Source organism: Ixodes scapularis, unplaced genomic scaffold (assembly GCF_016920785.2).
Source record: "Ixodes scapularis isolate PalLabHiFi unplaced genomic scaffold, ASM1692078v2 PGA_scaffold2__306_contigs__length_199485367, whole genome shotgun sequence".
Classification (NCBI taxonomy): domain Eukaryota; kingdom Metazoa; phylum Arthropoda; class Arachnida; order Ixodida; family Ixodidae; genus Ixodes; species Ixodes scapularis.
The window spans coordinates 159,051,475-159,077,338 of NW_024609857.1; the positions used below are offsets into that span (position 1 = coordinate 159,051,475).

A 25,864-nucleotide genomic window follows, 5' to 3' on the forward strand; every position below is an offset into this window, starting at 1 on the left:
TACGATGCCCATCCAGATCACGTGACACCTGAGCGGCATTAGATTGACTCGCGACGGCTCGTTGCATCTGCTGCAGTATACGAGGCAAGACAGTATAACCAAGAAGATAGAAGTTACACTAGGTTTGCCACGGCACATCCAAACATACCATTTAACAACTGGCAAACTGTAAAAGGTCAGTGACACACAGAATGCAGAGAAAGTCATTGAATTCTCACGATAGATGGATGGATGGAATTAACGTCTACCACTCATTAAGGTTCGCAGCCGTTCCTCTGCGTGGTGTGGCGTAGCATAATAAATGAAAACGTCTACCGTAGTAACCAAACTCCAGAGGTCATCAGGCATTGAGTCATCCAGCAAAGTCTTGGTGACTTGGCTGGAAGTTTTAAGCTGAAACTATCAGATCCCCACTGCATCATTTCGCTGCTGGAAGAATTTTATGCTCGACTGTTATTTCCGAAAACTCCAGAGCGTAAAGTGATTGAGCTCCCTCCCTTACCACCCCATTTAAAGAGAAGAAACTCGAACTGCAACCAGCGACGCTTTCTCTAGCCTCCAATAAATGCTATCCCGCGAAGAAAAGGCAAGCAGAAAGACTGCGGGAAAACGGAAGTCCCGGAGGACAGGCCCCGAAATTGAGCTGCAAACCGACGACTCAACGCTTACGGCGGTTCAGGGCCGGGGTGTTGGAACAGGACATCTCCGGGGGAACTGCAACAGATGAGGCAGTCATTACAAAGGCAGAAAGGGCTCGTCTGGCTAGCACATACTCGAACGCATTTACAGAACCAAACGAGCGAGTCTAAAAGTGAAAATAGTGCTAGTCTTCATCCGACTCGTTTTGTACCAGAGGCCACGCAAAACGAAGTTTGAAATTAAGAACGAAGGCGCGCAATAAGTGCCCAAAATTTCGGAGATTGGCTGCTCTACTCCACGTCACCGACCGCAGCCAATGCTCCAATCCGACAGAGCCGGCCAAGCGGCGACGAAAGAGTGTCGCCACGGTTCTCTTGCTGCCTTTCTGCTTGTGCTGGCTAAACTAAACGCGCACGGTGAGTGTGGTGCGATACCGGGCTTCCTTTTTCGCAAGCACATTTGGTGCTGTTTCTTGGCTCCGCCAAATCGTAGAGTTGGCTCCGGCCTGACTTAATGCGAAACGGAGAACAATTTAAGGCACAAGTTGTGCGGGACATATACAGTAGAACCTCATTGATACGTTTTTCAAAGGACCGCGGGAAAAAAACACATCTGGGAAAATGCAACAACCGATAATGCACTTAGGGGGGCTCTACACGAGATAGAAAGCAGCTCTTATACAAGGGTTTATTTTATGTGTATTTACAGAACTGTGGAGGACTCGGACAATCCAATTTTGCGTGTTTTGCCCCCCGAGCCTGTTTAAAGCCTGGTTGATAAAAAGAACCTTTCGTCTCGATCTCCTTTCGTTTGGCGATGATGCTGTTCAAAGTTGATTGTGCGAGTCCGAGGTCTCTTGCGATGTCAGATCTCTTCCGGCTGGGATTGCGATCCACCGTCTGAAGTATATCAAACTTCCCTTTAAAAGAGAATGCCTTCCTTTTTCGCGATGCCATGACCGTCGTCAATGGGCTCAGAGTGCACATACTCCGAAAAACCACGGTTCACGCAATCGAGCAGAACAGAAACTAGAAGTGCAGCATGCATGCGGGTGCACCTCGTGCCAGAGAAAGAGAAGGACAGATGAAAGAGAGAGCAAGAGAGAACGAGCGTTTGCCGCCTCGCCAGCCTCGCTCCCCGTCTGAGCAGTGCTCCCTGGTAACGCCTGGGCAAGATGGGAAGCTGCGGCAGAGCTCAGCAAAGCCCAGCGAGGAGACAGACGGACAAAAGGGGGAAACGAGTAAAGGGAAGACGGGCGTCTGCGTGCCCACGTGTGCCGTGCGACCCACATTGCATGGTTCGGCTTTGCTTCGCTTCGAAGCCAGCTTATACACATGTATCTGTATAGAAGTAAAACGGGACCGACAATTTTGACCGTAACAGCCGGGAAAACATATCAACTGAAAATGTATCAACAAGGTTCTACTGTACTATGCCAAAAAAATTAACCGCCTCTCTTGCATGCACAATGTTAAGGTCCCAAACAGCTTGCGGGAGACCTCTAAGACGATTGTGCTCCACTACATTCAGTCCGGAACACCGCAGGAAACCAAGCAGACGACCTTATAGCAGCATTATTATAAAAAACGGCGAGAGATTTAGTTCGAGAACATAGGCCCCGATGCATCTGTTTCATTTCCCGAGCTCTGTAGGTGGGTGTTGGAACAAAAATGTGCGCTAGTATTTTGATCTGTATCGATCGAACCGTCGCGTACGAAATTGCATTTTATGAGAAAAGCGGCCGACGCTTGGGTTCAACTCGGCACGGGCCACTAAGTCTTTGTCGCCTCGTTCTTTCTCAGTTGCGGCAACACCGAGAATGCACAGACTGAGGCAAGAAAGCATAGCGTAGGGTGGCTCGTAATTACTTTCATACTGCCAGTGTCTCTTCAATGAAATGTTATCTTAACTTAGCCAATCTTTCATTGAGTCGTAAAATGTCTCATCTTTGTCTCTTTCATAAGATATATATTTTAACTCTCCCCTCAGTCATTCTCTTTGTGCCACCATTGTAGATTTCCTCCCGCAGTAACCACCAGTATACAAGGTTGGCGTGCCAAGCAGCCGCACTAATTTACATTTCCACTCTTTCATTCCCAAGACTTGCGCCGACTGGAACCACCTTCCCACCTCCATCGTTTCGATCACCAACACCGTCCACTTCAAATCTGCCATTTGCAATCATTTTTGGTAACCCTGCTAATGTATTTATGTTGACGTTAATTATTTTTTTTGTGTTTGCTTCACCCACTCCTCTCTGTAATGCCTCGGCCTTGAGAGTAAATAAGTAAATAAATAAATAAATGGGCCGTTCTAACAACACGTGCGAACACGCTCAGTTGGTTCATGGCACGGGATTTGGGCAACTGGCCAACTGGGATAACGGACGCTCGCGAAACCCGAGAGAGATGATAATGCAATTAATGTATAGGTGCAAGCAAGCTGGACATGAATGACCAAAGTAATCCCTGGAAAAGGGGAACACAGGAGAAACACAAATCTCCAAACACACCAGGACCAGGCGGATTTTTTTGGCTGCGCTCCAGTCACCTAGCTGTGTTTGGAGATTTGTGTTTGTCCTTTGTCCCCCATGTTCCCCATCTCCTGGGGTTATTTTCGTCACCCGAGATAGCTTTGGTAAGACTGCGTTTACGCATTATGAATGTCCATTCCTTGGAAGAAGTAGGGCAAGGTACCTTCTGTCAAGGTCACAAGTGGAACAGTCTGCAGACTACTGGCTTCGGGCTTCTTCCAGCACCCGGCCGCCTGCAAACAGAAACGGCTCTTTTTTCGGGGAAGAACCATCACCGCAAGAACCTTGCCGAGCAAGCCATAGATTCCTCGAATGTTCCCAATGGCACGTGCTTAACAAATGCACCCAAAGTATTTGAACTCGCCTTAAAAGAGAAAGAACAAGAAGCAGACAAAACAAAAAAAAATTTCCCTCCTTAAAGGGACACTGACACCCCCCAAAAATTTTTTTTCATTTTTTTGCCAGGCGCTTCATTATGGTGTCAGAGGACTACCCAATTAATATTTTGCAACAGAGTATCGTATTTCTTTAATAAAGCCAAAAGACGCAACTGCTCGAAACCGAACCCGAAACCCGACGGAGGTCGGAGAAGTGGAGAGAAGAGAGTGACTGGCGGAAGTCACGTGACTACACCCGACCGTGCGTTGTTTTTTTTTGTTTTTTGTTTTTCTCCTCTTTGGTAGCAGATGACACGACATGCGGCGTGCGAAGCGGCGTGCGGGAACTGCTTGCTGTGCGATTCTTTTGCAGTTATGTTTGTTCCGCTCGTTGTTCTGTACTCCAAGATGAGTTGTTTTGTACATTGAGGAGTTGGAGATGAGTAGTGAGTGCCCGTGGTGAATTTTCATGATCGGCTCCGAAAAGAATAATCCCAAGATGTTGCGTGAAGAGCTGGCTCACATGTCCTGCATCATTGTGCGACAGAGTTTCCGAAAGATCAACGGGATCAGGACCAATGGCTGGCTGCAATTCCTGTAGAACATTTACGGGCACCTCGGAAAGCGGACGCTACCTGATTTATATGCTCCTTGCATTTTGTGGAAAGTGATTACATTGAGTTTGCAGGTGTCAAAACGGAAATCCCATACCATTTAATTCAGCGAAGTATCGTCCACAACATTTGTTTGTTATTTTTTGTTTGTTTCTTCAGTGATGATTGTAAAATAAAGAAAAAGATATGTAAACATCAAAAAATGTTTGAAAAAAAAAAAAAAAAAAATTCACGGGGGATTGAATTTGGTCCTACCGCGTGTGAAGCGGACGTCTTTCCCACTGAGTTACTGGGGCATATCGTTTCTGGTGGATCTCTTTCCTTAGTAATAATTCAGCCAGTAAACTGTAAGTTGGAAAGGGTAAGTTGGAAAGTTTGCAGTCGATTTTTCTCTAGCAAAAGCACTCCCGGGTCAAAGTCGGGAAGCACCACGCTTTGGGGCATTCGCACCTAGTAAAGAAATCGTACGCGTGCATATTAAACTCGAAGTAGACACGTCGTGCTTGACGTTTGCGCGAGCGTTGTCTTCAGCCACGAGAAGAGAGCGACGGCTCGGCGACGTCTTCGTGCAAATCGGCTTGGTGGCCGGGCGTGTCGTACGGGATGAATACCAATTCTTTTGATCAGTCCCAAATTTCTCTTTTAACGGTAGACAGAATTCGCCGGTAACGCGAACGACAGTTCTGGAATAGAGGTCCCACGCCCGTCGTCCGCTGCCATCGCCGTCCCCGCAAGTCCCACAATACGCGAAACGACGAACGCACAGAATGCTTCCGGTTGTCTGTGGAACTTTTTTTTTCAATCAACGTATTTACAGCTTTTTAGAAGCCAGAAAAAATGGGTTTCATATTTTTTTCTATTTTTAATATTGAGTGTGTGTCTTCAGTGACCCACGACTTTGATTAAACTTGGTGGTCGCATCGATACCTTAGAAAACGGCCCGTGACCGCGAAAAAGAGAGTGAGCGAGACTCGAACCGGCCAATTCTTGATCGGCGGTTTTCGGGCGGAAAGAAACCGAATTTCGAGCCGCAAATTCTGTTCTGGGTAGTTGAGCTCTCATATGTCACGTACAACTAAAAACCTCGGCGAGCATAAATACCCTGTCAGTGTCCCTTTAAGGCCCGTTCACACTCTTGCAACCAAGTACGACCGAGAGAGACGAGATCTGTTAAAACTTCTTAAAATTTCTTAGGACTAGGGAACACACTGGCATTCTGGCACCATCTATGCGGTGACCCTGGAACTGCATTTCACAAGAGCGAAGGTTTTGCGGGATTTCCGAGGTCAAATGTGCGCAATACCTATAAGAAAGGCTCGTTCGTAACGTTGCCAAAAGTTTTTCGAGCCAAGAAAGAAAGGATAATGCGCGAGAGAAATAGAAAATATGCCGGACCGCCACGTTTACACTGCTACCCAAAAGATGGCGCCAGTGTGTCCTCCGGTTGTAAAAAGTTTTAAGGCACCCAGTTTTAAGAGGTCACAAGAGTGTAAACAAGCCTTAAGCCTTCTGCTAAAACTGGAACCACAAATACAACAGTAAAGTCGTGAAAAGCAGGCTGTGTCTTTCATTACCCGTGCAACATGAAAAGAACCTAGCCTATGCGGGTCAAGTCTAGTTCCCTTCACGATATCGCACAACAAAGCATTGATTGCAGGTTCAAACCGAACTGCCGATTCGCATGGCGCTCCTGCAGGCATGGTTTTCCTTACAAGGGAGTGGGTGACCACTAGGCCCGGTTACAGAGTGGCGCTTCTGGCGTACCAGAAGACCAGCTAGCAGTACAGAAAGCCTAGGAGAGTACCGAAAAGGCAGCAGATGTTAACAGTTCGGACACATATGACTACCACCTGTCCATTAGCAATAGGCAGAACTGCTGGAGTTTCTGCCACTCCCACTGGATGTCGCCTACTTTTACAGCGAAGCAGCATATGACTCGTAGGTCGGGTTTTTTTCGCGTACGTCGACTGAACAGTAGTCGAGCACGCCTTATCACCGTTTGCATGTGCCTTATCATATATCATGTGGTCTTGATACTTGTTTCAATAGGAAAACCAGAAAACAAGTGTCAAAACCACATGATGAATGATGAGGCACATTCTAACGATGATAAACAGGTAACGCTCCCCGCATGCGTTTCTTGGTAAAGATTAAGGTTGCATAAGCTGCCATGCAGGAGCATACAAAGTCCTTCATATATAAAAAGGTTTTGGTACAGTACATTTACTTTTCTTTCGTCAAATCAATTCGTACAGACCCTTTTGCTGTTTACAAAGATGAACTGCCGCCTGCGTCCCAAGCAACTTCCGGTTGCACCATCTTTGCAGGCCTGTTGAGCTTGCTTATGTCACCAGTGCCTGAAAGCATAAATGCTACACGGACAACAAAACTGGGAGATTTAACGAGGGCCTTCGGATGTACAATATTACATCTTGGAGGAGGCAAGTTGGTTTACAAGAATACTGGAAACATTTTAACAGATCTCACACTCCTTCGTTCCTTTAACGTTGACCTGGAGAATTGGTAGTTAAACGTTTCATCTACTTTCAAGCAGCGGTGCTAAGGGGGCCTTTGTTAATTTTGTTTTTATAAACCGGAAGTTCTCTGGGACGTCAAAGGCAGGAGCACCACCCGCTGGCGTTTGCCATAAAAATGAGTCTATAGTGCAGTGGGCAATCGTTGCAGGTGATACCGTAGCTTCACCGGCCAACCACATTCACAGCATGGATTCGAGCCCCAAATTCTTTGGAAGTTTCACTCCCATTCCAAGCAAAGGAAATCAAGTCACTGTAGAAACGTTAATAGTAGCTACACTTAGGCCGTATATTTTCAGGTGTTTATTGTGAAGGGAAATCAGTGGACGTTTTTCGGTGCTTATTTATTTTTAAGGTATCGGTGTATATGGCTGATTTGCTTCGAACGGACGCACAAAGAAGTGATTGACAATAAAAAAAAAAGCTCATGAAAACCAAAGGAATAGTCTGAAGAGGAGAGGGTTTTGAAAAAAAAAACAGTCCTAGCTAGAGCAAACATTTCAAGAAGTTGGTGTCTTCCGATCTGAACAGATTTTGTTTTTCTGACAACAATCAATGTTTATCTCTGTTTTTTGGTAAGAACCGGAAAGTCTACGGCTAAGTTATAGTCTACACCCTCGCCCCCCCCTTCCCTCTAACAGTTGACAGGAAAGTCTCGACACCGTTTCCAGAGTCTGTGAGAACAAGCAAAGCAAAGCGGCATTCCCAAGATCGTAGGCATCAAAGCCTCCAAAAGCCATACCCCAAACCCGGCCCGGTGCAGTTACCTGGCAGCAGCTGACACAGCCGACCGGACCCACGTGACCAGACAAGGTTTCCACCAGGGGAGCCGCCATGTTGCGCAGGTCATAGACGTACACCTTGCTGGAGGTGCCTCCGACCACCACCCGTCGGCCGTCCCTCGCAAAATCCACCGTTTCCAGTGTCTCCGCGCACTGCACCGAGCCTTGCGCCCTGCGCGGGAGGCACAGCGCTTTTGAGCACTCATTCCTTCCTCAGCAAGCGGCAAGATGATTTGGTGTTCTGGGCCACAAACTGCCCCCGTCGTTGGCGCCCAACGATCGAAACACTACCGAAACTAGCGCGAGACATTGGTCGACGACGGCCGAGGAATGCGGGGCACGCGGCCAAAGAGATTGTTGCAAGGGCCGACGAGAATGCCGAACAAGAAATTGCGATGCCAACAAATCAGCGAGAGGCCAAGCCCTTCGTTTGTTTAAGCTATTGGCCCGCCACGGCGCGTTCGTACGCTCCGCCGCAGAACCCACTGAACAGCTTTGCTTTGTAGAAAAGCAAACGATACTCTTATGGTTTTCAACGAAGGGAAAAAGGGGGATCCACCTTCTGCTGGTAAGGTCAAAGAGAACCAGCCTCTTGTCCATGCCCACGGTCGCCAGCAGTGCCTCGAACTGTGGAGACAGGGCCACTCCGCTGCAGCTGTATTTGGGGTGCAGCACCATCTGTGGGGTGGGCAACAAAGAATGTGTTTGAGCCTCGCGTCAAAGAGGGTGGCATCGGTGAGAGTCGCTGGGACTCCGCGAGGCAGCGAAACTCGAGCGTGCGCCTGCTGCCGCTCGGTCGCCCGAGATTCGAACCGACGTCAGAAAGACATCCAATGCAAAAAAAAAATGTATCATGCCACGAGATAGAATTCACGTACCAACTTTTCCCCCTCTAACTTCTCAAAAGCACTAAAGTTGACAAAGGTCACAAGGGTTGAAACAATGAAAGCATGCAGACATGCTGATTTGGCAATGACTGGTTCAAAACCATAAAAAAGAAAAGTCACTCCTTTGCCATACTAGCGCGGCAAAGGCAGCGGTAACACTGAATGTGATGTCTTAGTGTAGAGAATCTGCACACACGTGGAGACAAGACGACACAAAGTGGCACTGTGTTGTGCAAGGTAAGCGCCCAAAACTCCATGGAAGTCTTACTTGTGTGTGCCATCTTTGGCGGTTGTTGCATAAATGCAACTTCTTCAGAGCCTGTTGGAGTTTGCAACGTAGTAGACGGATTGTATGGAAAACAAAACAATTTGCCACGAGCTGGCACCAGCTCGTGGCAAAAGAGAACCAAACGCTCCAAACTATTTCAACCCATTGCGGCGATGGAGTCTTGTATTTTTCTCCCCTCTGCTCTTTTTCTGGGGAAGCCCAAGGTGCACCTGTTTCAAGGAGCAGAGCGCCACTGTATGTCTGAACACTGGACGTTTCACCTCCGCCGGGAGTATTGTGGAGGCAATCAAGGTAGAGGTTCAGCTGGCACCAGTGTCCAATCCGGAAGGAGACGAGCACCGCGTCTGCGTTCGGCTGGCAGTCTGCCGGTCAACTTCCGTTGCTAACGCCTAACCGGATATGGTTGGGTGCCAGCCATGTAACACATTGAGAGTACAAAAAACTGAAAACTGCAGGCAGCTAGAACAGTAAAGTCCTCCTCAAGATATGAAAACACTTTTCATTGAAGGGAGTGCAAAAGTAGTACTACAAGGACTACCACAGGTTATCAAAACTTGGCTTACTTCAATACGACAAACCATTCTCGTCAATACAGTCGACTGCTTAGCTGGGTTGACATTCGTCAGTCTCGTAACTTGAGAAACAAGAGTGACGAGAAATTCTGTTCTTTCAGGTTGTAAAAGAATCTTTACAATGTCAGGACCCCCAAATTCTTGTACCAGCATATTTGGATTTTTAGAGACCGACTAGAGAGATGGTCTACTGAACTGGGTTTTAACAATCCGATGCAGAGGAATTAGTCGAGTAATGTCGTTCGTTGACCTCGGCCACAAGGCGCTGACAGCTGGCGTCCCACGTGCAAACTGTGCCGTCTGTCCAGCTTGATGCCACCTGGTATCGCCGGAGTATTGAGCACTCCAGTCCGGTCACCACCTGCACGGCCGTCAACAATCGTTAACTACATCTGGACACACGATGAGGATTAAAGCTTTAAAAAACAAGGAACAAAAGAAAGAGAGACAGACAAACCAAGTGCTACTATTTACAACGAAATGTCTAATGGAAGTAATACAAACACTGACTCACGGGAAATGCCACATCATCAACGCCTTGCACATGCTTCGAACAGTCTTGCATACTGCGAACGACTTAATTTTTGCAAGGACCTAATTTTCGTTAATTTTATGCCCAGAAATATTGGGAAAAAAATAGAGTGTGCGAATGTTTCACTCCATGGTAACAAATGTGTATAGCGTGCCACTTGCGATCGCGAAGTGTTGCACCCGCGAAATATTCCCAAAGCTCACAATTCACGAAATCCGTAAAACATTGAGTCAAAGAAAATGAATATGTTTAAATTATACCAGCTCAGGTCCATAATGTCAAACCCGGTTATAACGAACAGCAGGAAACGTTACGATCAGTTCGATATAGGAATTAGTTCGATATAGCAAAAAACATTTACAACGAACTTCCACGATGCATGCGTTCGTTGTAAGGTGAGAGATTATCTTTCTTTCTCATCTCTTTGCTTCTGCCTTGTAACTACACACTAAAAAGATTTCTTTTGCATGTGTGCAGAGCTTTTTTTTTTTTTTTCTTTTTGAATTGTTTCTTTTTGTGGGCAACCGCTTTGGGATGAAAAGTTTTTTTTTTCTTCTGCGTGTGCGTGCAGTGTTTTTAAGGTTTCTCTCCTTCTGGATCGCTTCTTTTCGCTCAATTTTGTTCGCAACTTGAGCTTTTGAAATTTTTTTTTCTTTCCTACTTTTTTGGGAGGAGGGGGAGGTGGGGAAGGGACAGGCTAGAAGACTATTGTTTGCACGTTTTTGGAATCCTTCCCGAAACAAAAAGTTTGATATAGCCAATATGTTGTTAGTTATAAAAAGTACTTTTTACATGCGTTTTTATTTAAATTTTTCGGGAGCTCGATATTGAGAATAGTTTGCTGCATGTGGGTTCGTTCTAAACGGGTTTCACTGTATAAGGATACTAGAGAGCACTAACGCATGTGCCCTCTATGCATCATGAAAAAAAGTACTTGTCCGGTGCAAATTTCACGCAATAAACAGTCAGATTACCAGAAGACAGGTTCTTCACTGACAATGCACATTCTTTCTGCCTGTCATTGATGCATCTTCCTGATGCATGTACAAAGTAATGAATACCTTTTGGCAGAACTTTATGACAGCATCTGTTGTTGTGCGTTTCAAGCATCGAAGTTGAAATCTTATACACCAACTCAACTCCATTACGTCATGCCATGGTGGTGGCGCCAATGACGCTTCGAACTGGGGATGTGGGCGGAAGTCGCCATGCAAGAAGGGCCTTCCCGTATTGTTTTGGAAGAAATCGTACTAAGACCTGCCTTTTTGTTAGAATACTGCGACTGGGGCTGTACCAAAAGAGCCAGAAAGGTGTGAAGATCAGTTTTTATGTATTTTCTGCCTGCTCAGTCCGTCCGAGAACGTGGATAGGTGCCGTGAAAAGAGAAAACCACACACACCGTCGGACCACGATTGCTTGTGTGGGAAGCACTTAGGGTTAAATTCACGAATACTTGCGGTCGTCAGATTTGTTTTGTCTCAACATGAACGAGGGAAAACCGTCCGGACCACGTTCAGTACATCTTCACATTCAAACGGCCGTCTGATCATTCAAACTCGTTCAGACAATCGTCAGCTTGTTCAAATGACAGCGGCCAGTAGACCAAACGGTGCAATAAGAAGTAAGTGCAGCCTCTAAAGCCTTAAGTTTGAAGGTTGTTTGGAGTAAGTAGACTCAGGGTAAACAGTAGATACAAGAAGATGTTGACACCCTTCTTTTACCTCCAGATAGGATATTATCGCGCCTCAACCACAGTCGCTGCATCAAAGGTATGACAGGCAAAACACGTCTTTAAAGGACATATGCAAAGGAAAAAAAAACATTTTTTTTTAAACAGCTTCGATGGAAAAAGAATGTCACAAAACAATTTTACAACCAAGAAAAAAAAATTTTAGAGCCATATTTACGGCGCTATATGAATTTGCCGTTGGTGCCCGCGGGTGCCGCGGAAAAGTGGCCCTTATTTATCACGTGACCAACCCTTATTTATCACGTGGTGCTTGCGCTCTTTCGGAAGCTTCCTATGGCCTCTAAAAATAACTTATTCATCTTTGTTTGAAGTATAACAAAAAACTAAGATTAATAGATAGCTTTTAGAGCGCCCAAAGGAAACTCCTGAAAAAGCGCAAGCAGACGTGACAGACCTGTGCGCCGGTCAAATGGCGGCAGTGGCGCCCCGAAGCAGACGAAGATGTGCGGCGGCGGCGACGGTGGCGTGGAGAAACGCGTTGAAGCAGCGTCGCACAACGCTCAGCGTGCAGCGGCGGCGTGACTTTGCGGCAGCGGCGGCTCCCGCGGGCGTTAACTACAAATTCGTTTTGCGCCGTAAATATGGCTCTAAATTTTTTTTTCTCTTCATTGTAAATTTGTTTTATAATATTCTTTTTCCATCTAGTCTATTTAAAAAAAAGAAAAGTTGTTTTCCTTTGCATGTGTCCTTTAACACCTCATTTTTTTCCGCAGGCTATAACCATTTGGAAATCCCTCTTTGAGAAAATAGTACCGATTTCAGATCTATCCATTTTCCGTCAGTCAGTCATCTTACTCCACTGCTAACCACCACTGTCCTACCAGATTATCACTAAGCGGTTTTTCTTACTATTGTTTCTACTTTTGTTTTACTTCGTTCTTTGTGTTCAAATTATTGTATTATATTTGCTCAAAGCCCCCCCTCAAGTAATGGCCCATTGGGCCCTTAAAGGGATGCTGAACCAAACATTTCAGTGTCTATAATAAGTGGCGCACTGTCTTTCCACGAGTCAGCAGCCGCCGGTGTGCGCGAGCACATGCAACGAAATTGACGTCATCATATCGTGTGAATGAATGAATAAGCGTGAATGGGGGATATATGACGTCAATTTAGTTGCGTGTGCTCGTGCACACTAGCAGCTGCTGGCTCGTGGAAAGATCTTGCGCCACTTATTATAGACACTGAATTGTTTGGTTCAGCACCCCTTTAAGGGGTACGCTGGCGATTTTTTCAGGGTCATTGATTTGCCTCAAAATTGGCTCAACGCAACAACAAACACGGCGTTACCAGTTCCCCAAGTATTGTGTGAAAAGAAAAACATTTGGCGAAGTTATTGAATTTTCTAATTTCGTTTTCATAGTGTTTCTCAAACCGGGAGCACTTACTGGCAACATTGAAGTGTGACGACAGAAATGGTACAAAGTGGGCTGTAAGCCACGTTCCCAACTGATTACAATATGTTTGATGGTGGGAAAAGAATGCTTGGTAGCCGATTCACTGAGAAGCACACAGAAAACACTCGACATGCTCTGTTTAAGACTACCTGCGCCTGAAAGTCTACCATTTGTGCCGTCACACCACTGGAGAGCGTGCGTAAATTTGAATCTTGGTTTCGGCATCATCTTCATTTACGGTTTTCTCAATTGCTATTTTGAATTTCGAGAAAATAAATAGCATACCGTGAAGACTAAAGTCTGGGTAGTTGGAAAATGCATTTTTTTGGGGTAGCTCAAAAAACGGCGGGAGGAGAAATAAATGAAATGTTGATCATTGCTACCAGTGGCCATCACCGACTTGTTATTCTGCTTGCAATTTTCAGTACCGACATCAAGCATCGCAGCTATCGTCCAAGCTTTTGCAGCCCTAGCGGCGTCGCGACTGAAAATAGCGAGCAGAATCTCATCATGCGAGTCGGGGTTTAGCGGCCATTCTGCGGCGTTCACACAGAATGAATTGCAGCACGTCAGGTTATTTACACAAAGTCTGGCAATGTAATGAGCCTTTTGTTAATTTCGCTCGTGCCACTAAAGTAGTAAGACATTGCTAGGACGACGCAGAATTAACAATTCCAACGTGAAAGAGAGCACGGGCGGTCACACCAACACCGCTATCACATTTTAATGGTTTGTTGACGTGGGACGCAGTACTTGTTGCCCAAACCCCATCGGGCATGCGCAGTGCCGGTGGCGTGTCGCTATACTCCGTTTCACGATAAATTGGTGAACAGTAGAGGCTGCGGCCCCTGCGACCCAATAAGAGCGCCGGAGTAAGGCACGTGACAACACTCCATGGTCGAGGCCATAGGGGCCTCGTTACCGCCACAGCAAGAGTGCCGTCCTGCGACACAAGGTAGTTCCTGACTTTTTTCTTTTAATGGCAATTGAACTCGCGCAATTCCCATCTCTATCGAGAAGATACAAAAAAAAATAATTATAATCGCAAATTTATGAGTTTTAATTATATTTAAACCAAAAAGTAATGCCACATCCGTATCCGCTCCAGATTTTCTTCTCCTAGCGCCGTGGCCATTGGCGATCACAGCAGTGTAATCAACTGTTTCCGCTCAAAATATCGCACTGGGTCCTGGCATTAGCACCAGTCAGATTCACGGGTAAATTAAGGGCATGGTTGTCTCATGAATTGTTCCCAAAGAGCTTGCTATCCTAGCGGACAAAAATGTTGCGGAGGTGGACGTCCACCGGAAGTTGGTTGATTTCGCAGCAGACCCTTGGCCAGCAGACGGTTTCTCCATGCCTCGCATCTGGCGCAGTGACACGCACACGCCCCGTGACATAGTTTCAAGTGCCTCGCTCCGACGCTTCCCGGGTCACGGCAGCTGTAGCCTCAGCAGTTCACCAAGTTATTGTGAAGCGGGGTATAGGGACGATCCAATTTGTTTGTAAACATGAGTTGGCATACATACAATGCCCTCCCCACACTCTACAAACCATTTCTGATGCTCTTCCTGTCGGAGCGCAAACCTGACAGACACCGCTCCCAAGCGGGGTGACGGGACGCCCTCCGATTGCGCCGCATCGCGACCTGCCTCTCACCTGGTCCCTAGGCTGGGCGAGGCTCTTGGAGCAGTGCTTGGTGCCCATGTTGTAGATGCACAACGTGCCGTCCGCTGCCGCCATTGCTAGGAAAGAGTCGTCATTGCTGAACGACAGCCGTGTCACCGCCGCCGGGCGTGCCTGTAGCAAGACCCAAGGCACGACCTTTAAAGTCACCCTGCTTCTAAGTCGTACAAGACTTGACGCTGCAGACGTGACAGCAAAAGTTTCTGCGGAAGCCCCTCACGCATGCCCAAAGCATCGTTTGAGTCGTACGTATGTATTCTTCGAACATGTGTGCAGAGAGTTTTCGTATGGCCAATGTGACAAGACCGCCATACAGGGAAGACCTCGGTCAGTGTCTGCAGACGGTCTTCTGTACGATGCATTCGCAGCGTAAGCAGCTCAAGAGTCTGCCTGACAAAGAATCCGTGCTACGCCACTTTCACCAGGCGCCTGTGCACTGTCAATGCTCATTTGGAAGTCGGCATACCAGCACCTAAGCGGTCCCAAACACTTTGCTTAGTAATTATAGAGTAGCAAGACAACGAAATTCATCCAGTCTTAAGCTATCCAGTATTTGATGGTCTATTTCACTAACTCCGGAGATACGAGTGGGTGGTTGCAGCGCAACGCGATGAGTAGTTGAAGTTGTCTATTCCAACAAACTAGAAAAAAGTGACGCAGAACTCGACCAACAGTAAAAGAATATAACTTAATTCCAAAAATATTGCTTCAGAAAAAAAAACAAAAAACAACAGTCGAGCTACAGGGTGGTGTACGAGGCTCGCTCCGACCCTTTTACATGGGGCATCCACTACAGTGGAATCACTGGGAGCCCGGTAGGCGATAAGATTGGACGTCACATCGTACATTTTTTAAGGGGTCCCGGAGCCCTGAGGGTGCCGGTGTGAATGAGGGCCAAAATGTAGATGCAGAGGAGAGGGTTCTGGAGGGTGAGAGGAAGCCTCGCAGGACTAGGAAGAAGAAACAGCGTAACATAGGGTTCATAAACATGCAGGGGAGCAGGAACAGAATAAAGTGGGAGCAGATTGAGGAGCAATTAGAAAGCGAAAACTTTGCAATGTATGAATTAGCAGTGGCACATCTGAGGGATATGGAAGAACCACCATACATACCAGAATATCATTGGATGGGATGCAACTGGGCCAATGAGGAACGCAAGGGAGGGGGATTAGAAGTGTTAGTTAAGGGTCAGGAATGGGAAAGGGAGCAAGAGGGCTGCAGGGAACACATGTGGGTCAAAGGCAATATTGGGGGTTTGGACACAATCCTGGGTTTTGTTTATCTAAAAACAGGGAGTGATGCAGGGGAGGAAAATGCAGAACACTTGACATTTATATCAGGAGACGTTAGGGAAATCGGCACTAACAAGGAAATAATTATCTTGGGGGACATGAATGCACATTTGGAAAACTTTGATGGACATACAGATACAACAGGGAGGATGTTAGAGGTGTTCTGCGAAGCTCTTGATCTGGTATTGGTTAATGCTCAGGTAAAATGTGATGGAAAAATAACAGGGAAAGAAAGAACTCTCACTCGACTATTGACTACTGTTTAATGTCGCGTAAGATATACAACAGATTAGGAGGCATGGAAATAGACGAGGAAGGCACAAAAAGTCTGGGGAGCGACCATAAGAAAATCAAGATCAGATTTGGCACAGTAAAACCAGAAATGCAAAATCAAAAACAAGAAGGTAGGAATAACTTAAATGATAAACAACTACAGGAGGTATCTAAGCGAATCGAGAACATAGCATCCAAGCAACCGGGAAGACTATGGACATATGAAGACTTAATTAGTGTTTTCAAAAGCGAGTTAGAGAAATATTGAATCAAACAAGGAGGAGGAAAACTAAAACACAAGCTCAAAAGCTGGTGGGATAGAGGTTAAGGCAGCAATATTGAGACGCCAGGCGGCATCTAAGAAACACAGATGGGCAAAGAAAAAGGAGGCCACACTAGCCGAAGTAGCATCAAAATGGGAGGAATTTCAGGAAAGAAAGCGGGAGGCATCAGCATTAATACAGGCCAAAATTGGGAGGGCAGGGGTCCAGTGGATGATGGAGATAAACCAGAAGGATAGGAATGCGGCAAAAAGGTTCTGGGAACACATCAGTATGCAGGGATAAAAGACCGAGGGGTATCAGCAGACACTAACCACACAGGAAGGGACAAAGGTAGAGGGGGAAGAAGCGAGAGAATACATTAGACATACAATTGAAGCAGCATTTTCGGAGTTAGAATCGGATCAGGCCGTAGGGAATGGTAGTGTCTACACAACACAAGAGGAGGATCATAATGAAGAAGAGGAAATGACCGCTGGGGAGTGGGAAAAAGCAGAAGGAAGGGTTCCGGCTGGAACTGCGACAGGTCCAGATGGCATACCAATTAGTTTGATAAAAATTCTAGGCAAAACAAGCAAATTGAAACTAAGGCAGGTGATTGACCAGATACTTATGGGAGGGGAGGTACCCAGTGACTGGAAATTGACCAGGATGAGATTATTATACAAGGGCAAGGGAGACAAAGACAGTATCAAATCATACCGGCCAAACGCAGTAACTTCAGTAATATACAGGCTAGCTAGGCAAATTGTAAAAAGAAGAATGGAAGAATGGGCAGAGAGAAAGTAGATTCTAGGGGAGCTTCAAAACGGTTTCAGGAAAGATAGACGACCAGATGATAATTTATTCGTAATCACTCAGTGCATAGAGATAGCAGTGACAAGTCAAAGGCCATTATGGGTAGCATTTTTAGACATCAAAGGGGCATATGACAATGTGAATCTGGAAAAACTCTGGAACCAACTGAAGGGATATGGACTATAGGGAACCATGGTTAAGTTTCTAGAACGCATTTATACGGAGAATAGTGTGGTTATAACATGGGAAGCCGAAACTACAAGACCAGCAGCAATAAAAAGAGGTCTTAGACAGGGTTGCCCATTGTCTCCCCTGCTCTTGATGATACACCTCAGTGAGATGGAAAAAAGGTTAGAACGGTGCAACCTAGGTTTTGACCCGACTTACATGGAGGAAGGACATAAAGTAAATCAAGTATTGCCAGAGTTAATGTATGCAGAAGACATTGTACTGGTACCAGAAAGTCGTGAGACAATACAGGAACTGATTAAAATTTGCAGCAGGGAAGGGGACAATTTAGGACTAAAATTTAGTAGGGACAAGTCTGGTATATAATAGTTTTCAACGACGAAAAGGGAGAGCCCCTGGAATTACAGGACGCATTGATAGAACATGTAGAAAAGCACAAATATCTGGGAGTATGGTTAAGTGAAGGAAGACGGTATCTAAAAGACCATGAAGATATCGTAATAAAGAAGGGGAAACGAGATTCGGCTATCATGAAACACAGGGCACTGTGGAACTATAATAGATATGAAGTCGTTAGGGGTGTATGAAAGGGAGTCATGGTGCCAGGACTGTCATTTGGGAATGCGGTATTGTGTATGAGGTCAGAAATCCAGGCAGGTTTAGAGATACAGCAAAGGAGTGTGGGTAGGTTGGCATTGGGGGCACATGGGAATACACCAAATGAAGGAGTACAGGGGGATGTGGGTTGGGCATCTTTTGAGAATAGAGAAGCGATCAGTAAAGTAAAATTTGAACAAAGACTAGCTGAAATTGAGGATACACGGTGGGCAGCGAAAGTGTACAAGTATCTATATATTAAAAGTCTAAACACTAAGTGGACGAACCAAACCCGCAAGCTGAGATTTAAATGCATTCAACGAGATGGAACCGATTAGAGCACATCAGTAGAACAGGGAGTAAAGGAAAGAGAGGAAATTGTGGGAAGAGAGAATGCAGGGGAGATCAGCTTTAACGATAAACAGGGCATAAAAACAGGGAATAAAGAAGGAACAGCTTTATCATAATTCAGTGGGGAGCTCTTTGTTGTTTGAAGCTAGAACAGGGATGCTACGAACGAAAACATATAGGGTTAAATTCCAGGAAGTAGACACTCTGTGCAACATATGCAACCGCGAGAGGGAAACTATAGGACATGTAATTTTAAGGTGCACAGGGCTTTGTCCCACCCTCTTGGGGGGGATGACTACGGATTTGGAGGGGGCACTCGGTTTTCCAGACATGGATGGACGAATGGATAGGGAAAGAATTGCGGTAACTAAGAGGAGGTTGGAAGATTGGTGGAAGAGATCAAGGGAAAAAAAAAAGAAGGGATGATGAAATGTTAGGCTAGGTGGTGCAAGCTGCCACCCGTTACAAAGGGCTAGGTGGTGCAAGCTGCCACCCATTACCATCCATCCATACAGTTATTTTTTCGCAATATTACAAAATAAGTGCAAAAGTGGTAGGGAGTACTGGTTTGTCACTTCTGTCTCCAAACGGATAATTCCAAGATTTTGTGCACACAGAAATTTCTGAAACCTCCATCCATCCCCCAGCCCCAAAACTCTATGATGGACATAATAAAAATATTGCTGCTGACACCACGCTGATTCTTGAAGAAATCTGTGAGCATTTCGTGCAGCGGCTATATCTAAGAAAGCAAGGTGAATGCAGCCTCTCAGCACTTCTCTGCGGAGTGAACATTCCCGAAATCCTTCTTCTCCCTGGTGCAAGCAGATCAGGTCGCCTAGCTTGTGAATGAAGGACCTGCACGTGATGCACGGAAAACCACAGAGAAATTTTGTTGTTGCACATGCATGTTGCGCATACAGGAGCGAGACACCGTGCACTTACAGCCCGGTGACGTGGCAAGACGGCTGCGCATCACCAATGGTGTGGCAGGCCGAAGAACGGAACTGCAGCCCGTGAACGTCCACGGGTCTCCAAGGCCGGCGGCAGGAGCTTCCAAGGGTGTCAAAGGCACGCACCCACACGCCGGCTGCATGACGTGACACCTAGCAACCGAGGTGCACTGGGGGACAGCGGGGCTATGACATACTTGGCCCACCGGCAGAGCGCCGCGAGGCAGCGTGCCGGGGGGGGGCGTTGACACGCACCTTAGTGATAAACCTGCTGTCCTCCAATGCGCCACACCGAAATTGTCGAAAGGGGGTGTCGCCGGCAATCTTCGGTTGCTAGGTGTTACGTGGGGCAGTGGCGCCATCCCGTGGCGACCTCGCGAACTTTGAATATGCGCGCTCCAACCAGCCCAAGGTCAGAGCATGTACTAGGGCACCAATGCATTAAAAAAAAACTGCAGCCCAACAAACAGGAGCAAGGTTGACACGAAGTGCACCAGGCATCCCATTTCGTAGCAACAACTCCCACAGTGCCATGGACTCTCATCCACGCAACGAAAGTGAAGAGCTGGTGGCGGCGAAGTGGCACGTGCTGCCAACAGCAAAAGCTCGAGTGGAGCCGGGGGAGCCCTCACCTGGAAGGAAGCTGAGGGCCTGCCCTGCTTGACGTCCCACAGCAGGACAGAGCCGTCACAGCAGCCCACCGCCAGCAGACGACCACTGCGACGGCTGAACCGGGCGCTGGCACAGGGGCGCTGGGGCAACCAGGTCTTTCAGTACCGTTCACACACACTCGGGACAATCTCCGCCGTCTTGCCACAGAGAGTACGAGCCGAATTACAAATCGCCGCCACTCAAAGAGGAAACTCCCGGGAAGCCTAGGAACAACTGCAGTGGCTGGAATGCGTCTCCGATTGGTGTTTGTGTGTACCATGCCCTCCTCTGTGGAACCTCGATTTTCACCCGATGACGTCGCAGAAGTGCCCTGCTGCTGCCTGTCACAGTCCTGGCAGAAGCACAGCGGCAGGGATAGATACAGCATGTGCCTGTTCTCCTTTAGGATGCTCTCCAACTTGGCAGTGTACGAAAGCTCCAACAACCTTGAATTCCGTCAAAAAAAGACAAGCATTGCTTCGTCTTTTGTGCCAGAACTTCTGTGACTAAACGCCAGGATCACGACATCCAGCAGCATGACATGCAAGCTCCTGCGACGTAATTTGTTGCCACTTCGGGACTACTCTTACGCCGGTCAAAGATGCGTTTCAGGCAGTGGCATCAGAACAAGGGGGGGGGGGGGGGGGGGGGGGGGGGGCAATCTAAGGCCTCTGTATACTAAAAGGTAACGCAAACCATTGTCTGAAATGGGGAAGAGAAAAGTCTCCTTCATGCCCTTTCCCCCTCAAAAGTTCTTTCTCCTCGCTTCAATTGGATCGCGCGACACATGATTGTTGCCTTCCCATGACTCTGCGCGATTCGGTGGTCTGCTAGAAATCGGCGCCATCACTGGGCGAGGCATAGCGGTGGCTCCGTTGTTTACGACTCGGCCGTAGGTTTTTTTTATTTTCTACCACGACCTCGGCGGCAACGCGATGCCATCATACAGCGCTGTGGATTGCACAAACCGGATTGCAAAAGGGAACAAGCTTTTTGCTATCCCAACGGGAAAATAAAATCTACAGCGACGAAGACAATGATTCCACCGGATCGGACGAAAAAGTTTCGACTGCCTCCGAGGGAGACGTTGCGAGGTAAGTCATTGTAAAACTCTGAATCGTATCACCTGTCTTGGTCTTGCCGATCAAGGTCGCCTAGTACGATCATGAGACGAGACAAACACGGAACTAAATTATGGGCATGAAGAACTGTGACATGTCTTTTCGCGCATATTTCGTAAGGATAACTGTCTCGCTCTCTCTTAGCTCGCTTGCATTGAGTCGACTGAGTTAAGAACGATGCGGGAGAGACTGGGGAGCCACCAAAATAAAGAGGGCTTTAGTGTTACCGGGAGCATATTGCGTCAGTGAAAGGAGAGTCACCAACGATTGAGCAGCTCGTTCTTTTGTTGTGCAACATATTTCCGCAATCGGCGGGATAAACACGGAACAAAATTACCGGCACGAAGAACTTTGACACGTCTTTTCGCGCGTAGTCGATCATAGAAACTAACTCCCTCACTCTTAGCTCGCTTCCATCGAGTCGGCCGAGTTGAGAACAATGCATGAGAAACTGGGGTGCCGCTAAAATAAAGAGGGTTGTAGTGTTACCACAAGCATCTTCCGTCAGTATAGATAAACTCCCCAACGATCAAGCAGTTTGCACTTTTGTTGTGCAACATACTTCCACGATCGGTGCTTCAGAAATGGCAGCTAAAAATATGCGATGCTGCATTCATTTTTCAGGATCACTTCACGAACGATCAGTTTGAGCCAGTGATCTTGGCAAAGACTGGCCTCAAGAAACTAAAGCCATATGCAGCCCCCTTCCATTTTTTCACACAGATTTCTTCCGAAGGAGTGGAAACCTCCCCAAAATAGGAAAAAGAAAACCTCTCCTGCAAAGACATCTCCGATTTATTTTGAGCTGTTGTGTTTCTTGAAAAGGCGACTAGTCTAGATGGTGACAACTCTGCAATATTTTGCCTAGTAGCAATAAATATTTTCTTGTCCTCTTTGTATGTGATTCGTCTTGTGATTAATAAAACATTTATTAACATTAAAAAAATTACTCTTGTATTTTGAAGGCTTTGCTGAAGGATCTCTCTGTCCTCATTTGTAACTCGCACAGTAACGCACGACCGCGGGTGTGCGGCAAAGCTTATAAGCTTCGCAAGTGAACTCCAGAGCGTACCTAGCGGGCGCGTAAGAACGTAAAAAAAAATATCTTGAAACAGAGTAAGAATGACAAGGGGCCTCGCTAATAAATGGGATAAATGAGAAACGTGCTGGCAGGGCAATCGAGCATGCGCTATCTTTTATTTTAACTGAGGGGATACAAGTGAGAGTATTTGATGGGTACTTATATGCACGAGGCGCGTAAATAACAGATGTCACATATTCCTCCACGCACAAGTACACAATTGCAGATAGTATTCAATATTTATAAAATGTGTACGAAGTAAGCCAAGCCGCAGGTTTGGCAAAACGATCGGTTAACGGTAAAAACTACCGAGTCCTGGTTTTGTACGCGCTGTGCGTCTTTTATTCGCCCAACTCGAGTGATGCCAAGTCTGCAAATTCACTTCGTTCAAGATACTAAAAGTTGTAGTAGAGCATACGCTAAGGATTGCATGGATGGATAAGGAATGAGCATGGATAATGAATCCATGCTCAAAGTGACGGCACGAGCTACCGCTAGCCCCCAATGCAGTCCTTGCCTACGATACTCTACTTACACGCAGGGAGATGTGCATTCTGTTGTGCGCCTGCTCTCAGCTCTTGCTGCATTAAACGGGTAAACGAAATATATTTTTGCAGTGCATGCCGATGTCTTAAAATATTCAAGACTATATTGGCATATTTTTTTTTAATTGCCTGCGTTTAATGGAATTGGAGAAAGCTTGTCTTCACACCAAAGCGATTCCAATTCTGCTTGCGTTATTCTATTGGCCGATTGAGACGTGTTTACATGTTTTATAACTCCAATAAAGATGCACAAACGCTAGTTTCTTCCCGTTAAAAAAGAAAACGGTCTTCATATTAAAAAAAAAAAAAAACTTCTCTACTTTGCCGTATGCAATAGCAAATAAGAACGGCCTACTCCAACCTACGCGCACCTTGTGGGCCTCACTCAGACATGGCAGCGGGGGGGTGTGGTGCAGAAGGAGGGCAAGGAGGATTGCCCTCGATGGAAAGGGGGAAAACGCGGGGAGAGGGGGAATCCCACTATCTTTCAGTATATAGGGGCCTTAGGGCAATCGCCCCCCCCCCCCCCCCTTTTCCTTTTATAGATATGTCTAAATTTAATGGAAACAATATGGGGAGGGAGCAGAAAATCACTCCTCCCTCTCCCCCCTTCTCCCAAACGCCTCTGGTTCTGGGCACCATTAAACAAGTATCAGCATTTCAAGCCTCCTCAGCCCCAAAGAAGCTATCCTGTTTATCTACATTAGGAATGTGCAAATATTGCTTTGAATCAAATAATGCAGCGTCAACCCTAGCACCAACACTGCAAAAGAGAGGCGGTATGTCCTGGGATTTTCCTGCACTGTGAAGATTATGAATGACGGCTATTCAATTCTAACCACTATTCCCACACCCCTAATCTTCGCTACAAGTCAGGACCACTGTGGGAATGCTTACACAAAAACAAACCCAATAGAGAGGAAGTAAAAATGGCAAACTACTATTATTCAAATTACCTTACATGTCACAACAGCATGACAAAAAGATAATGCAAATAAAAAGAAAATTCCACTGAACGTCAATACGCCCCTTTTGCAATGCTGGAAAAGTATTTTAAACAGCATTATGCACTTATCGCAGTTAAACATATAAATTTGAAGGAGACAAAATAGCCATGCACCACAAAAATAACACTACTCAAAACTATGCATGAGTGTATCATCCCAGGACGGCTACAAGGCCACTTTCAAGCATGCTGATATGAGGCCAGGCCCCGTAACTGTGTCACATAGAGTCGGCAGCAAAAGCTTGCGGGGCGGGGGAGCATCAGCCGAAATGAATGGTTGCATCTTCTGACGGCGCACGGTCACTCTCGAGATTCACACTTCGAGAATGTGCTTCCTTTCGTGCTCGAAATCACGTCTTTTTTACTCACTTCCACCCAACGTGCACGAGATAACCGAGACCGGCGTAAGGCGCCGCTTTGACAGCCATTATGCCACGCGTCGTCTGCCTCAGCCACCGTGATGGGCGACGAAGCTCGAGCTGGCTCACGCACGCTACAGAAAGAGCCGTATATTGGGAGAGTTTCGCCAATGGGCGGAGCAAAGACCGCCGCCAGCGCCCAATATTTCCCCCGCGGTTAGAGCGTAAACTAAAATTGCGACACAGCGTCGACCAATCAGCAGACCTCGACGTCACAATATTAGAAACAACATTTAAAGCGCGAAATAGAAGCGTTCAATCTCACAGCAGCAAGGATCGCAACCATGCAGTTTGCTCTGGCCTGGAACGCACATTAGTTTATTCTACTGTTGAATATGGACTTCACGAAAACCTCACACGCACCAAGTTTTTAGTCACCAAGAGTTACACTTTTTACTCCAGCGACGCTAAAACAGCTTAAATTAGTCGAGTCGCATTTTCAGAGCTCATCATCACCTCTAGGACTGTTTCGCGGCCTGTGGTTGGTCACGAGATGCTAGCCTATTAAAACCAATTAATGGCCAAACTCTCCCCATATACGGCTCTGGCTACAGATAACATTTGGCGGCACCTTGCACCAGTCCCTGTTATCTCGTGGGCGTTGAATGGAAGCGAGCAAAAACATTACCACGAAAGAAAGGAAGCGCATGTGCCAGTGGCGTACGAACTTGTTTTTGAGTGGGGGAGTTCAAACCAGACTCCCCCCCAGGGCCGGGGGGCGGTGCCCTTGGTATCTCTTGGGTGCCGCCGGCCAGTGTCTGCCCTGCCCAGTGGCTGCTCTTTCAGGGGGGGGCAAAAGGCCCCCCCACCCTGAGAACTGGGGGGCAAGGGACCCCCTTTCCCCCCTGGTTGTGCAAAGCGTGGGCCTTGAGGGCGGCAACGCGCCGTTAGAAGGCACAGCAGCGCAGCCAGCCTTTTCGGCTAGCGCTCCCGTGCCCCGCAAACTTTTGCTGCCGACTGCACCAGAAGCGGTCGCGTCTCCAAGGCAGTGCTCACCCCAATGTTGGCCTTGGTGTGGTGCGCGCCTCGGTCAACCAGGCCCGTGAGGTGAACCATAGATGCGGCCTTGGCTGTGCAAGCCAGCTGACATCTTGGGGGAACGTCAAGGGCATGGGGAGCCAAAAAAGCACCAGGGACTTCCAGACCATAGCACAAAGTGGTACACCTCCCATTACAGATAGACAGCCGTTGACGGGACAATGTTGTCATATATTATTTATGCCCTACTACGCCTGGTGCAGGTGTGATAGACAGCTGTTCAAGCTAAGGCCAGGGCGGTGGCAGGACTGAGTCACTTCTGTGAACCTGCTATGATGTCCATACGTGCTCTGCTATGTTAGGCTCTCTTGAAGCTACAACTATCGCTTCCGCTCATAATCAGACGAATAATCTAAAGAGAGATATCGAAACAAGTGCGAGTCAAGGATATCATCGCAGCTCCAAGAAACAGTCGCTGCTCGCGCTGACGAATCCAGGTAAAAATGGTGCAGCAGTTCGAATGTGTCGGCGTTCCAAATGCGAACGTCGTCGGCGGCAGTGGCGAACATGTTCCGAGTTTGGTGTCCCCTCAACTTCAACTCGGGAAGAAAGACGACAACATAGGACTTCACACGAGCGAATACTAAATAACGGAACACGACTGGCACAGGGCAAACAGAACTACACAACGGACAAAATGCGCGCCACTTCGCCGACTTCGCGCCGATTAGATCAGTCGG

General features: G+C 47.0%; 1 protein-coding gene across 1 annotated transcript in view; it reads right to left on the bottom strand.

Annotated features, from left to right (window-relative positions):
• LOC8029621 (protein NEDD1) overlaps window positions 1-25,864 on the bottom strand; it is a 53,595-nt gene extending 27,731 nt beyond the window's left edge. The window contains exons 1-9 of the mRNA XM_029992715.4: window positions 25,576-25,864; window positions 25,143-25,237; window positions 19,956-20,075; window positions 14,563-14,703; window positions 9,478-9,588; window positions 8,039-8,157; window positions 7,465-7,651; window positions 3,336-3,405; window positions 670-714 (exon numbers count right to left, since the gene is read on the bottom strand). Coding sequence (XP_029848575.2) covers window positions 670-714; window positions 3,336-3,405; window positions 7,465-7,651; window positions 8,039-8,157; window positions 9,478-9,588; window positions 14,563-14,703; window positions 19,956-20,075; window positions 25,143-25,237; window positions 25,576-25,693 — 1,006 coding nt within the window. The 5' untranslated portion in view covers window positions 25,694-25,864. The remainder of the gene's footprint in view (window positions 1-669; window positions 715-3,335; window positions 3,406-7,464; window positions 7,652-8,038; window positions 8,158-9,477; window positions 9,589-14,562; window positions 14,704-19,955; window positions 20,076-25,142; window positions 25,238-25,575) is intronic.